Consider the following 17,735-nt stretch of genomic DNA (forward strand, 5'->3'; position numbering starts at 1 on the left):
TGTTTTTCAAAGTGGGGGCCCCGATCCCCCGGGGGGCCGCCAGGGGGCGCCAGGGGGGTCACTCAAAGTTTGAGGGAAACAGGATTTTTTTTTTTTTGAAGTTTGATCTTTTATGTTTTTTTTTTAATGTTATTAATAACTGCATATCTATCAAGCTATGTGTCCTTTGATGCCAATCTTTTCATATTTTTTGTTTATGAATCACACGACCGCCCTTCAAGCCCAGAATCGAGCTGCCGCTACTGAGATTGAAAATCTGCTCAGCTTTTGGAGCAAGTGAGAGCTAGTGAATGTTTCGCTCTGCAGCTGGATGAGAGCACGGATGTAGCAAATGTCGCAGAATTGCTTGCATACATCAGATTAATTTCAGAAGACAACTTTGTTGAGGAAATATTATTTTGCAAAGCACTGGAAGGTAGGACCACATGAAGAGACATTTTCCAAGTTTTAGATGAGTACATCATCTCAAACGGACTTGACTGGTCTCGTTGTGTGGGTGTGTGTCCAGATGGGGCAGTGGGGCTATGTCAGGCAAAGAAAGCGGAGTGACAGCTTCGATCAGGCAGAAGGCCCCAAATGTAGTGGCAACGCACTGCATGTTCCATCGCGAGGCACTTGTACACATCATTAAAAAAAAATTGCAACAGGGGGGTCCCCGCCAGAGGATAATGCTATATGGGGGTCCTTGACATGGCAAAGTTTGGGAACCCCTGATCTAGTTCACCATTGATGAAAGAACAAATATGTTCTGAATAAGTTATTATAAGACAAAACATCCTGCATTATCGTTTTTTTGGAGGAGGATATCTCTCTCAATATTTCCTCTATTCCTAAGACCTTCTTCCAAAAAATAAATGGAAAATTAAATGAACTCGAATGCTTTTACTTGATTCTGCACAATTGAGAAATACTTTACAAAACAACCTTTTTTGTATCTCAGATGATCCACTTCAAGATGAAGGGAGGAAGTAAGTAAGGAAGGAAGTGATGACGCCCCTGACCCCGCCCACCTTGTTGCTGAGGTGCTGGACGCTCTTGTCCAGGTCGTGGGCTTTGTCCTGCAGCTCGTTTAGAGACTTGTTCTGAGCAGCCAGAGCCCGCAGGAACTTGTCTTTGCTGGCATTCAACAGATCCTCGGTGACAGCCCGGGTCTCTTTGGACTGTTCCACGGGACTGAGGGGACCGGACACCGAGGCGTTGCATTTCTCCTGTGCCTTCACCGACTCATTATAAAACCGCTTCACTTTATCAAACTGATCTGTGAAGACAGGCAAAGGGTTTATGTTTTCATCAGAATTTCTCTCACATTATTTTAACATTTCAGCTTTGTTGACAGTGATTGTACTTGAATTACGATGTGACAAAACGATTTCCCAACTTGGGACAAATCAAGTTTATTTCCATCTATCTATCTATCTACATTTTGCAATTGCTCACCACAGAAAATCTGAACATATCTGTTTGTAGTCATGATTTTTGTGTATCACACATGTTTTTATATGTTTGCTTATGCTCTTGTTTACACTATGGCAGCATATTAGGGCCATTGTACGTAAAAAGAAAATACATGTATCTATAAATTATTTAATAAATGTATTAATTATAGAGAATGATATTCTCTATAATTATACATTCATTAAATAACAAGAACAAAAATCTAAAATTCTCAAAGATTTAAGTCACAAATTTACAAAAATAAACTTCAAATATTCTGCGTGAAGACAAAGTCATCCATCTCAAACTAATTCTGTAAAATTAAGTTACAACATTAAAAATCTTTTGTGAAGAACCACGTTGGAAGGTTTGATCAACGTCACTTGCTTGATACAGTATTATGCCTGAAGTGGGAGACTTCATCAAATTATTCTTTGAGTTCTATTTTCTCCATACTTTTCTGAATTGAATCTACAAAGAAGTTTTTCCAACCTCCTCTCCCAGCTCGAACATTTTTATATTTTCACCCATAATGGCAAGTGTCATATAAGATTGACTGTAATGTCACACAATGTCAGCATAGCCTCACTGACTTGATTGAGTTTGCTACCTGCAAATCCTGAGGTGAGGTAGTCCTGCAGCAGGCTGTGTTTGTGAGCCACGGTGGTGTTGATGTCCCTCAGCTCTCTCTCCAGGCCAGTCAGGGTCTGTCTCAGCGCCCCTTCATCTTCTGTTGTTATATTCAGCTCTCTGGTGACGCCCATCAGGCGCCCGTCGGTCAGGGCGATCTCAGCCCTGGAACACAAACAGCAGGATATTTCAATATAACATCTAGACAGTTACTGGCAGGTGACAAATCATGCCAAATAAACATCCCAGCACTGTGTGACATCATCACCTGAGGTCATCGATGCTCTGTCCAATCAGCTGGTGGATCTTGTCGCTGTCCTCAGAACTGATCAGATCTTTTACTTGCTTCAGCTTCTTCTCCAGCTCTTTGACTCGCGTGTCCCCGACTCCTGAAGTGATTCCGCTTTCCAGGATCTTCTGCGCAGTGTACTGGATGTGCTCCAGGTCTCTTTTGATCTGGCAAATGGCGTCGTCCCACAGCTGGAAGCAGGCGTGACAGCGGACGCACTCAGGGAAGACGCCGGTGAAGCCACGGGCGCATTCATCGCAGTGCTTCCCTGCCGCTCCCTCCCTGCACTCACACTTCCCCGTCAACCTGTCGCACTGAGCCATCTCCGAGCCCAGAGGGTGGCAGTTACACTCTGAAGGACAGGAGGGAGGACAAAGTAAACATTATTTTATTTGTATGGCCTCTAAAAAAAGACTGAAGCTACTTCGCCCTTGTTGTGAGGTAGCGTGGAATCATGGGGGTTAGTGGTTAGGTTGCCTTAAGTGTTCACCCATCAGCATGCTTTAAAAATGATGCTCAAAAGTCTCCTCCGCTCAAAATCAAACGGACCCGGTGATTGGAATGCGTAAAAACACAGAATAAAGCCGTTTCATATTTAAAATGTGTGTTTCTCTGATGATGTTTGGCAAAACTGCCACTAATGTTCCCTCAGCATGTTTCTCTGATTAGTTAAGACGCTGGCCTATAATGACAAAATCCATCACCTGGTAAAAATATAGACTTACACAAAAGCGATACAACTGTTAGCTGATTAAAATCATGGATTTCAGGATTTTCAAAAGAGATAGAAACATTTGTGATTATATATCAAAACACAACTCAACAAAAATATATAACGTATGTCTAGTAATTTTAAGATATTCTAATGAGGGAAGTTACATATTATTTATTTATTGGAAAGGTACAGGAAGGGAAGTTTTGGTTTCGGCCATGAAACACCAAACACTGACACACTGATTGTTTTACAGCTTCACTAAATGTTTTCTACTCTAAATAAAAAAAACACTCATGAGTCATGACTGTTAGCTTTACAGTACAGTATTCCCATTTTCTGTGCACATGTGGTATTCATCCAGCAGTATCTGTCACATGGTGAGATACCTTGACACTGCACCTGCGGGTCTCCCCAGTGGAACTGCTCACACTCAGTGCACTGTTTCCCTCCGAAGCCTGGACGACAGTGGCACTGCCCTGTGAACTGTTGAAGACAGAGAGAAGAAGACCATTATTTATTCATCCCAGTTTGCATTATCCATTCCCAGGCTTTCAGACCCTCTGCTTGCTCACCATGTTGCAGTGAGCTCCCAGAGAGTGTTGGGGGTCGCAACCGCAGGGCTCACAGCCTCGGTCCTGACCATAGTTCCAGTGGTTGGCGGCGCACTGGTCACAGTTATGGCCCGCCACGTTCTCCCTGCAGGAGCAGGCCCCGCTCTGCCGGTCACACTGACACTCTCCGTCAGGGCACGCAGACTGCAGCGTGCCAGCAGTCACACAAGTACAGCCTGAGGATGGAAACCAATATTTAATGCCCAGACAGAGAGGAGACAGTTTGTTTGTAAATATATACTGATACACAAATAATGAAACTTAATTTTCTCTTAAAACTTCGCACACTGCCATTTCAATACTAGGGGGTTTGGTATTGAATCTGGAATGAGTCATAGTAAAAGAAAAATATGCAATACACCCCTAACACTAGGCAACTTAAAGGAATTAAATGTGACATCTGCTATCCTAACTCACGTCTGCAGTCGTGTACCAGAGCGTTGCCAAAGTAACCGTTCTGACAGTGGTCACAGGAGGAGCCGTCGGTGTGGTACAGGCACTTGATGCACTGGCCGGTCCGGGGGTCACATGACCCGGGGTCCTGGGTGTCGATGTTAGCGTTGCACTCGCACAGGAGGCACTGCCCGCCAGGTTGCTCTGGGTTGCCATAGAAACCAGGGGCACACTGGTCACAGCGGGACCCTAAGGGGAGCGATAAAAGGGAGAATATAGCATGACAATTAGCTTCAAGACTTCTGATGTGAGAGGTAAGTAGAGGGTAAGTATTTCATGTTTGATTGCAGGATCACCTACAATATATAACTCTAATCAGACCACGGGCGATTCAAAGATTCAAAGGGGTTTCATTGCATATGCATAATAGCTCCATTGTAGATTTGGCAATGAAAATATAAAGTCCTAGGCCGCTCCAACTATGCATCAAAAATATATGCTTAAGAAATAACAAATAATCAAATAATGCAAGTGAAATGCAGGAAAAAGTAAACTATTACATGCAATATAGCTGAACCATAGTAGAGCAAAAAGTGATAAACAAAAATAAGAACATGTGTGTGTTCAGTGTGCTAGCTTACCAGTGTAGCCCTGTCTGCAGGTGCAGATGATCTGGTTGGAGGTTTGGTCAGCTTCACAGGAGTGCCCGTTGAAGTGACCCGAGCCGGGGTTCCCGGGGCAGGGGCAGGGCCGACAGTGCTCCCCTGAACCCAGCACCGGGTTTCCAAAGAACCCATCCACACAACTGGGACAGACGAGGGAGACAGTCATCATCAGTCTAATATTCAGGGACGGGGGGACAGTCTGACTCAGAGGGACTCTTACCGCCCACACAGGTGTCCTGCTGTGTAGTCCCTGCAGTCCCGACACTCCCCCGTGCGGGGGTCACAGAGGTCAGCGTGGCCGTTGCACTGACAGGGGCTGCAGCTGGGGAAGCCCCACTGGCCCGGCTGGCAGTCTGAGCACTGACGCCCCGTGGCTCCCTGCCTGCACTGGCACTGTCCTGTGGCTGGGTCACATTGGTGGCTCAGAGACCCCTCTGAGTGGCAGTCACAGGCTGGGTCGGACGGCAGGTTCAAAGGGTTAGTCACTGTTTTTCAGAGCACTAAGTGACTAGAATAAATGCATAGGTTAAGATATCTTTTATAAAAAACATAACATGATATACAAACATAAATAGCACATCAGCACACAGAACTAAACATATATATTTATATTTGTATGTATATATATATATATATATATATATATATATATGTATATATATGTATATATATATATATATATACATATATATACACTCATTCTGACCTTGTACGTTAAGTTCAATGGTTCATACAAATAAGTGATCAAATACATATAAAAAGGCAATACAATACAAATGTGATTGGATGACCCAAACTGTATTGAGCAAGCCTGTATTGTGAAGTAGCGTGCTGCCTAGTGGCTCTTCTTTTTATTTGTGTTCAAAAGTTAGGAAAAACTGTCGGTCGCAAAAAGTTGTAGTTAATACATTATTTAAGTTTGGTCTTTGTGGGGTTAATGTATAACCCTAACCCTTTTTCTTTTTTTTTACAATTCGAAAAATGTAAATTACATTTGCTGAAAGTGCAGAAGTGTATATAGCAATCGTTTTTTCAAAGTATAAACTTGAATAAAAAAAACTGCATATAAATGTTTTGACTATTAGAACGTACACCCCACTAGAAGTGTGTCGTGGCGTCTGTCTGGATCTTCTAGTTTTCTACTTTGCTGTGATTGTGATGATGGTCTGGTGTCATTTCTGGTGTGGTTGTGTGAAGCATGTGACAGACGTTGCTGATGATAGATCTGACTCACCAGTGCAGCCGCTCACTCCAAAGCCGTATGTTCCTGGAGAACACTGGTCACAGCGGCGACCCATCACGTTGGGTTTACAGCGACACTGACCCCCCACCCTGTCACACTCCCCACTGAGGGAGCCCTGAGGGTCACACTGACACGCTGCACACAGAAGATACAGAGATCAGCACATGTCATTTATAATGCATCCAAGTATTTATCACTGCATGTTTGTAGTCAGTAAAAAGCAGGAATGATCAATGTCTTGCAATGATGTTTAATCTCCCTTTAAATATGTTAGTGTTTTCGTTTTTAGAATTATCCCCCCCTTGATTATTTTTGTGAATTCTGTATTACTTTCAATGTATTTTAATATTTGAATATGCCATATGATGTCCTCTTTGTTTTTCTGTCATGTTTGTATTCATGTTGGAACCTACTTGCAGCAGGTCACCATTGAAAAAGAGGTCAATGATCTCAATGGGTTTTCACCTGAATAAATAAAGGTTTTTAATTGAATTGAATTGTATTTGTTTAATAATTACTTTTTAAATTGCATACGATAAGGCAAGTTTCTTTGTCTTAGTTTTTATTTTCAAACAATGTACACGTATGGACTATACTAAGTTTATACATTTGAAAAAAATTATAAAGATAAAGCAGGAATTCTATTTGTGCCCCAAATGTTAAAATACTTGCAACATAATTATTGTGGAGGGCAATTTACTCAATCATCAGTTCAACCATGCACCAACAGGTGTCAGCAAATTCCCTCTTATGCCTGCCGGGAAATGTCCCAGAGTCTCTTAATTAACAAGAGAAGTGGTTCAATCACTTCCTGTATAATACTCACAATGAAATGGTGAAGTAAGTCGGGGATGACTCCTTCTACTTCCATGTGAAAAAACTCTCATCCAAGGGGATGCAATTCGGATAAATAGGACAATATGTCATCTTTTTACACAGAAATGGAAGGAGCGGTTTACATCTTAATGAAAGATTATAGAGGTTAATATGATGTAGATTTAAGTTGATGTAGAAAAAATGGAAATGTCTGTATTGGGAGCCTAAATGTGACACATGTAAATAATACTTAACAATTTCAAAACTACCACCAATAAAATAAATAAAAAGAAAGCGATCCAGGAATTGCCAACGCATTTGACCCCACATCTTTTAAATATCTGCATGTTTTGTGTGTTTGTGTCTACTTACACAGAGCCCCATCATGAATGATGGAGGATATGCTGCAGATGAGTTTGGAGCACATCTCGGCCAGGGCGGGCATCGGTGTGATCATGAAGGAATCCAGACACATGTAGCGGATCATCTCCTCCCGCCGCTGCTCCGCCTCCACCTCGTTCCCTTGGAAACCAGGCAGCTCATTGTATTTGGGGATTAGAACCAGCTATTAGAGGAACAAAAAAGATGAAGGTTAAAAAGGAAAGGATTATAATGTAAATATAGAATTGGAGGTACATGTAAAGGGACTGGGATTATGAGCGAGGGGGGGAAGGCTAGCAGGAAACACAAAACAATTGTACAAGCCAGAAATTTGTCAAGGTTTTTCTAGAAATGTGCTTTTTATTGACATTAAATGATAGTGAATAAAGGGGATTGCTCACCGAGTCTATGAGAATGAAGGCAGTGAGGTGTCTGTGTGTGACCCCGTGGCGCTGGAACCGGATGGAAACCACGTAGCGATTACTGGGCTCGAAACAGAACGGCCGGGGCATCTGGATGTATCTGAAAAACATGATGCATATAAAATAGTGAAATATATACATGTGTCGAAGTAAAATATATCCAAGGGGCTTCTGAAGTGACACTTGTATGAGGGTCTGAAGAAAAAGCGGGAGACATTTTTTTAGTTTGAGAGTTAGAAAAATGTCGTTCTTTCTTATTGATGTGTGGAACATTTTAATTGTGTTTTTTAACGTTTAAAATGTTTCTTTTGCTGTTTATTCAACTTCCCATCTTCTCTTGGGTTTTTTCAACTTTTCCATGTAAACTTAATCAGATGGATTTTTTTTCACTCCTTTTGTTGCATCCTTTCTTGGGTTTGTTTATTTATTTATTTAAAAAAATGTTATGAGCTTTTCCATTTCTTCTTTTATTTTTTCAACTTTTCCATTTGTCCTTGTGTTTATTTGACTTTTTGTTGATTCTTCTTGTGTTTGTGGAAATTCTCAATTCATTTTTGTGTTTTTTGAACTTTTCCATTTGTTCTTGGGTTTGTGGAACTTTTTACAATATATTTTAAGTCTATGGGAAAGTCCATCTAACTGTTGGCAAAACGTATTTTTAGGAATAATTTGAAATATTTTTTCTGACAATAAAAAAAAAATTGATAAACAATGAAATTGCTAAACATTAGAACCAACTTGTTATATTTACGCTAAGAACTCGTAATGGCAAATAGGTAGACAAAGGTAATATTGCAATTACATTTAAACCAAACAGACAAAGTACGGTATCTTTTGAGACTAGGTTTTGGTGGAAGGTTATTTCCTACTTCTATCTCGGACTTGTTGTCTATTTCTCAAGTGCCCAGTGTACTCCAGAGGAAACTGGATCCCCCCTCTACCTGCGTTTGACTCCGGCCCCTCTGTCTGTGTTTTGGGCTCACTCGGCTAATTGGTTTTGGCTGATGGACCAACCACAGGAGAGAACGGAAGACCAGCTACGGTCCGCTGAGACAGCCAGATCCGGGCGGGCCTGACCTCTAAGTTCCAGATCAGTTCAGATTCTGAAAGGCTTTTCAGCACATAACAGAGGCCCTCACCGTTTTTATCTTATATCCCACTAACCAAGAATATCAAGAGTAATCAACACTGAACCGCAGTTATTGGTCTCATGTGCAGTACGATTTTAATACTAGCAGATCATCGTGAGGTTAATATGGCGCTGTAATGATTTAAGGCTTTTAATGATCTTCGTGCCAAAGTAGGTACTTTGAACAAGTGTAGTGTTATTTCTCTCCTGCGACACAGACACATGTTTTTTTGCTTGTTTCCGTCGGATCATTTGATTTATTGATTGCTGGCCACAATCGTTTTTTAACCAGCATTAGATGATACAATACCAAAACCTAGACCTTTGACAAAACATATGAAAAAACCATTGGTGGAAAGTGGAAACTGACAAAGTACATATACTCCAAGTACTTTACGTGAGCTTTTTCACATCATGCTAGTTTATACTTTTACTCCACTTTATTTTGTGAGCAAATGTTGTACTTTTATATTAACAAAATTTATTTTACAGATTGAGATAGAACTAGTTATTAATACAAAATAAAAATAAACTAATACATTTTCATATATTATTATAGGTTAAAGGTGGGGTATGTAATTCACTTCAGAAACACTTTTTGTTATATTCCATGGAATGCTCTTAACATCCCGATAGCAATGAATATATTAAATGCTTTGACAAAAAATACATAAAGAAATGTAATCTGTGGAAGCCGTAGTACTGTAAAAAGCACGACCAATCATCTGAGCCGGCCCGGCTAAAATAACTGGATGGCCTACCTGCCTGTCAGCCTTCCATCTGTGCACAAACTTATCTCGTGCCTTCAATGGTCATGTGCGCGTTCGTGTGTGTTGGAGGAGGGACTCTGTAAGGAAGTCTGAAGGAAGAGGCAGATTTTTTTCGGCTGCGTACTTTCAAATTCTAGCGCACCCGAGCTGGTTTCTCCATTCTTACCTACCCTACCTTTAAGCTTTTCATTAGTATATAAAGTAATTCAACTCAAGTCTAATTTAGGAGTGATGAACACATTCATGAATCAAAAATGATGATACAATTATTAAAAATATATGGTGCTTAAATGGACCATTCTTCCTAAGTAGTACATTTACTTTTGGTACTAATAAATAAATAATTGTATTTTTGATTATACTTTTGTAATTTTACAATTTTGAACACAGGACTTTTATTTGTAACTAAGTATTTTGACACGGTACATTTGCTACTTCTTACTTAAGTAAATAGTCTTCTTCAACTTCTGCAAAATTCAAAGAACCAAAATAGAAGACGTCACAAAAAAAGTTTTTAGTCAATTTAGTCAAAAGCTTGTGCGATGACCGACTGTGTGTACTTGTTCTGTTACACTTCCTACCGCCAGAAATATAACAACTAACCATTCTTCTTTCATGTACAGTATAGTGCCAATAGTGAACAGTCCCTCACAAACCCATTAAGGGTTCTTCTTAACACGGGATAAGTCTTTGCCAATTGCAAAATGGACATCAATTTTTCAAACCCTGCTAAAGACTTTTTCAACAAATAAAACAAAAACATCAAAAATACATAACATACCCTTGCTTTAAAGATGTACGGAAATTAAATGTATGTATTGGATGTATGTGGTTGATCCAGACTGGATTGTTTTCTGCTTCTCTCCAACAAGTTTTCTTTTTTTCCTACTCTACACTTCTGTAAACAAAGCTGCTGGCTTCCTTTCATATCACTGTAGTGGATTCTACACAGCTTTCAGGTATGTGTGCGCTCTTATCAGGGAATCAATAGAAAAACGTACCTCAGGCTACAGTGAAACAACAATACAAATACATGCCTAAACTCATGGAGAGCATACAGGCCAGGGCAGGTTCAAGGGACAACAATTTAACAATGCAAATCTTCCTGAGCAATACAATATCAGCTATCGACACCGTGTGACTTCAATCAACACACTGGCTATAATTGCACCTTACACATCAAAAAAGTGTATAATAGATTTGAGTTTTCAAATGAGTTTTATCTTAGGTTTGACTTTCAAATGCTCCAGTTTTTGCATTTGCTAGTTTCAGCTTTTCAAAAAGGAGAGATTTTTTGTCCCATGGATAATGCCACAGTATGTTATCTTTGTTTATTTGATTCAACTAATTCAATATTGATACAGATAATTGATAGTAAGTAAAAGTTTAAGCATATACATCCGAAGCAACATATTCATGGAAACACAGGTATAGCCATAATGTTAAAATCTTTTAATTTCTTCCTACTCTTATACCAAACTCTGAAGAAAACATCAATTTCACCTCAACCCCAGTTGTTAAGATTTGACCTGCAACAGTATTTATCTACTTCTTGTCACTTAACTCAAAAAGAGTAGACTGCGTGTGAAAAACAACAACAGGATTTAATGTGACAAAATAAAGACATAGCTCTATCTCCTGTAATGTCAAGTCTGTCCATTTCTGCGTTTCAATGTCATGAGAGTTAAACAAAATGTATGCTGTAAAAGTGTTGGTACCTGTTGCGGTGTGGCAGAGTGACTGTGTAGAGCTGTTCAGTTGGAAGGAGATTTCCACACCGGAGACTGGACGGCAGCAGCACAGAGGTAACACTAACTATAGCCTCCCAGTCCTCTGTGGACTACACACATACACACACACAAAACTTCATTAATAAGAAAAAAAAGTTTTACATCAATCTTGTGGCTCGTGGTCCGCTCCACACACCTCAGGCTCGTAGCGGATCATGATGTCGTACTCCATGGCGTAGGGGATGTTGTCGATATTGAACACCAGGCCCGCACCGTCTTTGACGCGGGCGAAACCAGGACCGGTCCACGTCACCATGTGGCTGGGGGTGTGCTCTCTGTGGACGCTCCTCACATCCGGCTGAGACAGAGACATTACACACTGAATGATTTAACCTTTTACAACTATTACTACAACTTCTACTTTATACTGTACATATGTATATACAGTAGGTGGATGGATTTTCATGTGTTCATTTAAGGCTGGAGATAAATTATTACATTTCACTAACTCTACATAGAGAACAGCGTACATATCCGATCAGCTGAATAATAATTTGTATGATCTCAAGCTACCTGAAGAATTGGGCAATGACTAACCATTGCTTATTGATTGAAGTTTCAGGACACACACCTACATACAGTATGCACATCTCTTTTTCAGCTTGACTAGTTTGAAATGACAAAGTGAACTTGATAACAAAGCCTTTAATTAGGCTAGTTACCCTCAATTAGTCAAATGGTGCATGTAGCAAATGACAACAAACCTATACAACTGTTGGTTTTAAAATGGTTGTGATGTACTTGTAAAAACACTAGTTATTTCATCTTTTGACAAACTAAAAAGGAAATCAGTAATTCAAAGAATGTATCATACCGTTTGCTGAAGCTGGCGGATTCGTCTCAGTGCCGAGCGGTGCTGCTGCGAGTTGGTGATGCGACGGTGGCGACGGTGCCTCCTCAGCTGGTTACTGAGGTGCTGAACACAGTCAGTCTCTGCCTGAGGACGCACTTTACCCTGAGGAGAGGAGATGAGAGGGGAGAAGATGAGAGGAGAGGAGAGGAAGATTCATGAGGGTTTGTGTCGATCATAGATATCACTTCATAGCAACCCTTCTCACAACATACAGGGGCTCATCCTATCCAAGTTTTTCCTGTTCCAAAAGTGAAAATTACAAGTCCCTAAGTGTCCCGCTGTGCTGAAATTCCCGGAGCGTGACAGAGAATAGACAGTGAGTCTGTGTTGTATAATAATTAGTTGTGACAGTTTGGTATCTGTGCCACAGTCTGTCGTTTTTATGGGTCACTTCAGCTGTGGAGTTGAAATGCTGAACAGAAACGCAGGACTTTGACTGTATTCTGCATGTTCTGTCAGCATGTGCACTCTATTTCCATCCAGCATCAGTTTGAACAAGCCATGCCCCCCCCCCTAAAGACAACAGCCCACAATGTCAAAGACATATCTCCTGTTGCTCTTTGTCTCATAACATTCTGAAGTCAATAATGGCATTTTTCCACAAATTCCTGCAGCAGTGATGTTGTAAGTGAGGACTGTCTGAGCTTGCCCAGAGGGATGAATGGGGAAGTGGAGGGGGCAGGGGGTCTGCCTAAAGTGGAGAGGACGGAGGTGGGTGGAGGAGACAGTGAAGAATGTGAGAGAGGGTAGACAGTGACAGCAGGAACAGGTCTGTCACAGAGGGGGGAGCTTGATGAGAAAAAGGGCTATTTCTGTTTCAAACTGGAACCCGTTTTCTCCATGTTTTTTCAAACTTGTCCAGGATTGAGCAATAGCACCTTTGTTGTCAACATGAATGTTGTTGTATCTGGCAATAGTGCCACCGAAGATGCATGTTTTTGCCACTGAGAAGCTCAAAAAAAAAAAACCTATAGATAAATATTGTAAAACGTTTGTATTTGTCTTTTGCCTGATACTCAGTTGACTGAATATTTCTCCACAATTATAGAGTGAAAGTATAACTTTCAAGCTATTTTTGAAGCTGTGTACAAAAGCGTCACAAGCAATTGTTTTTACAATTACAGCAAATACTCAACAGGGTTTTTGATGATGTCTCTCGCCCTTTGCACACAGAATTTCAACTTCTTTATTCTAGACAAAGGTTTATAGTCTTGTGATGGATAGATTAAAAATGAAAACATTGCACAGATGTTATAAAGGCAACGCTTCTCAGTTTTTCTATCTACTGCAATCTATCGGACTGTCATTGGACTCTCAGCATGAAATATATATTGATTTAAATTGTTCGATTTTTTTCTGATTCTGATTAACTGATCTTGCCCGTTTATATTTCGGCTCCTACCAGGTGCCATGTGGCAACAACCCCTCACCAGCACTGCGGCTCATAGAGGCAGAGAACTTATTTTGCTGGATCTATTATTAGTTTGAATCATAGTACTGTGCTCACAGGTAGTGCAGCGTCACCAGGGGAGTGTCCAGTCGCGTCTTCAGCCTCATATTTGTAGTAGTCCAGCGGAGCGCAGAAATACCCAGGCTGAACCTCCGAACACTGTCGACCAATCAGATGCCTCCTGCAGTCACACTGGCCGTTCTCCATCATGCACCTAAAGGAACAAACAGTGTAAATGCTTAAGACTTGGAAAGTTCAAGACCTCTCTTTCTCCAACGCATGTTTAGAGATGCAGGTAAAACATTATAATAATGAATACCTGTTGTTGAAAGCTCCACCAAAATCACAGTCACATTGTCTGCAGCCGGCCAGATCATTACTGAGCCCCCAGTATTCAGGCTGTAGGGAAGGAAATACATGTCAACACCAGGATTCGCAGTGACATCTATCATATGATTTTCTTTCTTTGATTGTGTGACAAGCTAAAACAGTTTGGCTTGTAATAATGCAACAAGTTTGTGGACTGACGTTTCGAAGTTTGGCATTTGAGCTATCGCATTTTTTTTTTGCCAGAAGTGACCATATTTGGAGCTGTAGAGTGATACCCATTGCTAAGCCTCTATCTCAATTGACAAGTCGCCATGGTAGTGAATTGTCATCACAAGGAAGCCATGCCCTTAATCATATGCTTTTTTATGTTTTATTTTTGAAAATGTTTTACCATTAAGGGAAGTGTTTACTGAAGTAAAAATGCAATAGGGAAATATGGTCATATTCTCATAGATTTCTATGCTAATTGACTTTTTTTGCAACCAGTGGAGTTTCACCCCATTGGCCATTAGAAAGAATGCAGGTTTAAGACGCTTCCACATTGGAAGAGCTTTTTTTTCTATTACACAATCTATGTGAAAAACATAGCATATCACACAATGCTACACAGCGTACAGACATGTGCCTTAACTCTGATGTTCTTCTTTAAATATGAAGAAATCTTTTGATCTGAAGCCCAACATGAGCGACAGATTTTCTAAGAAGAACAGTTTTCACTCACCAGACACTGGCTGCAGTAGCGACCGGTCACATATCTTTTACAGGAGCAGTCCCCACTGATCTGGTCGCAAGGAGCTCCATTTGTGATGATGCCACGAGGGTCACAGTTACAAGCTGATGGAAACATAAACACAAAGAAGGAGATTATGGAGGATGTGATATTTACATATCTAATGTGGTGGTGTTTCCCAAAACACTATAATTCAATTGTCATCCCTATTTAAACAGGAAGCGGTCTCAGCGGCAGACAAACACACTCACGCTGGCAGCCCAGAGGGTCGTTCTGGCTCAGTCCGTAGTAACCTTCCTTGCAGTCATCGCAGCGTGTGCCTTTGACATGGACTTTACAGCGACACTGTCCTGAGATCATCCCCATGTCCAGGTCGGTGTGACTGTCACACACTCCTCCCTCCAATGATCCCACCGGGTCACAGTCACAGGCTGAGGGTCAGAGGTCAGATAGAGAGCGTTAGAAGGGAACAGTGGAAAAGAATGAGAGCCAGAGATAAAACTACAGAAATTGTAAACTAGCTAGATAAGAACACTTGTGACACTTCAGGGTGTATGTGCGGTTAATGTTTGTGGACTGTGGTTATATTCTAGGGCTGTCTTCAAGATAAATCGATAGTTGATCTATTTTAAAGATGTGTATAACTGAGTTGTCCCACTTGTTTTACCAGAATAAGTATTTCGGCATTGAGAAAGTATAAAAAATGACCAATCAATAGAACAAATGTTAGTCATTTAATAAATGCTTTTGTTTTAGTTGAATAAGTCACATTTGCAGGTTGTATATTGGACCAAGATTAGTTTTCAAACTATTTGTGATGTCAAAAAGCATGCTTGAAGACCCACCCAATAAAATGGTATTTGCAATTAGTAAACACAGTAGAAAGTCTTCCTTTTCAGCAGATGAATGCACTGTAAAAATATCCTTAGGTACAAATCTGTACAGAACTCAAGTCAAGTGAAGCTCAGATATTGTATGAATAGTGAAAACCAAATATACTTTTGGGTTGAGGGGAACTTGGTAGTGAGAGGTGAGATTTCAGGCAAGTTTCAGACTTGAAACAAGGTTGAGCCTGATCATTGCATGACTGCTTAGGTAATGACCAAAAAAATTGGAAGATAAATGAGCCAAGTGCTCTGGCCCAGGAAACAAATGAAATGACAACAACCTGCTGGCTGACAGACTTTCTCTGAATGTTTCATGGAAAACAAAGCTTTTCTTCTCAATAATGGACTTCATTTAGATGTTTTATTTTAGAACAGTGAACATTTCGACATAATGGCAGGAAACAGGTTGTTCAGAAGACTCACCGACACACACTCGTGGGTCCCTGACGTCTTTAACAGGATCTTGGAAGTAGAAGGGTTTGCACATCTCACAGTTGCGTCCCATGGTGTTGTGCAGGCAGTCGTCACACACTCCTCCGCTGGCGTTGCCTGTGGCCAGATACACCGCCATGTCGAAGTGGCACTGGCTTGTGTGGCCGTTACAGTTGCACTCTGAGGAAGAAATTGTAGAAATAAGAATGAATTAGACGAAGTGGAACATTACCTTTGCAACAAGATGTAACCCCAATTTCGAAACTGGTAGTTCTAACAGCTCCTTTTTCACTTTTTTAACACTTGAAAAGTAGCTGATATATACATTAACCAATGAGATTTTGAAATGAGGCAAAAATATCTTGATAACTACTGTATACTGAAATTCCAATCTTAACAAATGTTGAGGCATTTATTTAAGACAACCAATTTCTTTTTAGACAACTGCTTTTTTGTTTTTCATTTTCCAGGGATGACAGTAGACATGTTATTAAAAAAACACCCTAATCTCCCAAAATGGACCAGTGCATAAAAAAGTGCCTTGAGTGTGTTTCTTTAAACATTACCAAGCCTTCCAAAAGGTTTTCAGGTTTTAAACCGTTCACAGCTTAAAGATAAATAACATGTGTGTGTGTGTGTGTGTGTGTGTGTGTGTGTGTGTGTGTGTGTGTGTGTGTGTGTGTGTGTGTGTGTGTGTGTGTGTGTGTGTGTGTGTGTGTGTGTGTGTGTGTGTGGGTGGGTGGGTGCGTGCGTGCGTGCGTGCGTGCGTGCGTGCGTGCGTGCGTGCGTGCGTGCGTGCGTGTGTGTGTTCCCACCCCTGCAGGTGTGTGGGTTCTCCGCCTCGGCGGGTCTCCATGGCAGGTCGTGGTGGAAATGTCGGCAGCGCTCGCAGTTCAGGCCCTCTGTATTGTGTTTGCATACGCAGCGCCCGTGGATCTAGCCACAATGGGGTCAAATTATAAGCAGAAAGGTTAATGAATGGCACTGTGAATAATGCCGAAGAGTTAGGAAAAGGGACCACATTACTCCTGTTCTGGCTGCCTTACACTGGCTTCCTATAGAATTTAAAATTCTCCTTCTCGCCTTAATGGGCAGGCGCCATCTTACTCATTATAACTTACTGTCCTACTAGGGCATTGCGTTCCAAGAATGCAGGGTTGTTGGTTGTTCCTAGAGTCTCTAAAAGTACATTGGGAGCCAGAGCCTTTTCTTATCAAGCTCCACATTTGTGGAATCAGCTTCCAGTTTGTGTTCGGACGGCAGACACCCTATCCGTTTTTAAGAGTGTGCTTAAGACCTTCCTTTTTGATAAAGCTTATAGTTAGGGCTGATTAGATTCAGCCCCTAGTTTTGCTGATATAGGCTTAGTTTGTCGGGGGAAACCTTACTTCTTCCTTCTCTCTGTCTGTACCTGTGTACTCTCATGTTCCGAATAACCCAGCTTCCCCACATTTTCTTATTGGTGTCTATATATGGCGGGATCCTGAGTCGTGGCTGATCCTGAGTCATGATCTGAGTCCTGATCTGAGTCCAGGATTTCGACTCGTGGCTGAACCGGTCTCTGCTGTTCTGCCTGACTCTCATCATCCATCTTCCCTAATGGCTCCCATAGGACTGTTGACATCCTCGTGGATTCATCTTCTTATTATACTGTAGACACATACATTTCCAAACATTCGGTCTACCTACGCTGTAAAATGTATTATCTCTTCGATTTACACACGGCATCTATTGCACGTCTGTCCGTCCTGGGAGAGGGATCCCT

The 17,735-nt window shown here is 41.1% G+C and overlaps 1 protein-coding gene across 1 annotated transcript; it reads right to left on the bottom strand.

Moving 5' to 3' along the window:
- Positions 1-950: 950 nt before the first annotated feature.
- lamb2l (laminin, beta 2-like) lies at positions 951-16,906 on the bottom strand (the record flags this gene model as incomplete). The annotated part of the gene is made up of 20 exons (XM_010781616.1): positions 951-1,258; positions 2,045-2,229; positions 2,333-2,705; positions 3,455-3,551; positions 3,641-3,855; positions 4,097-4,321; positions 4,714-4,877; positions 4,958-5,189; positions 5,972-6,115; positions 7,169-7,361; positions 7,579-7,699; positions 11,217-11,338; positions 11,425-11,586; positions 12,103-12,243; positions 13,649-13,805; positions 13,911-13,990; positions 14,643-14,755; positions 14,903-15,082; positions 15,962-16,150; positions 16,786-16,906. Coding segments are annotated over 20 exons (3,522 nt in total), but the record flags the coding sequence as incomplete, so codon positions are not given.
- Between the last annotated feature and the right edge of the window lie 829 nt (positions 16,907-17,735).

This window comes from Notothenia coriiceps, unplaced genomic scaffold (assembly GCF_000735185.1).
Source record: "Notothenia coriiceps isolate Sejong01 unplaced genomic scaffold, NC01 NC01_scaffold00023432, whole genome shotgun sequence".
Lineage (NCBI taxonomy): Eukaryota > Metazoa > Chordata > Actinopteri > Perciformes > Nototheniidae > Notothenia > Notothenia coriiceps.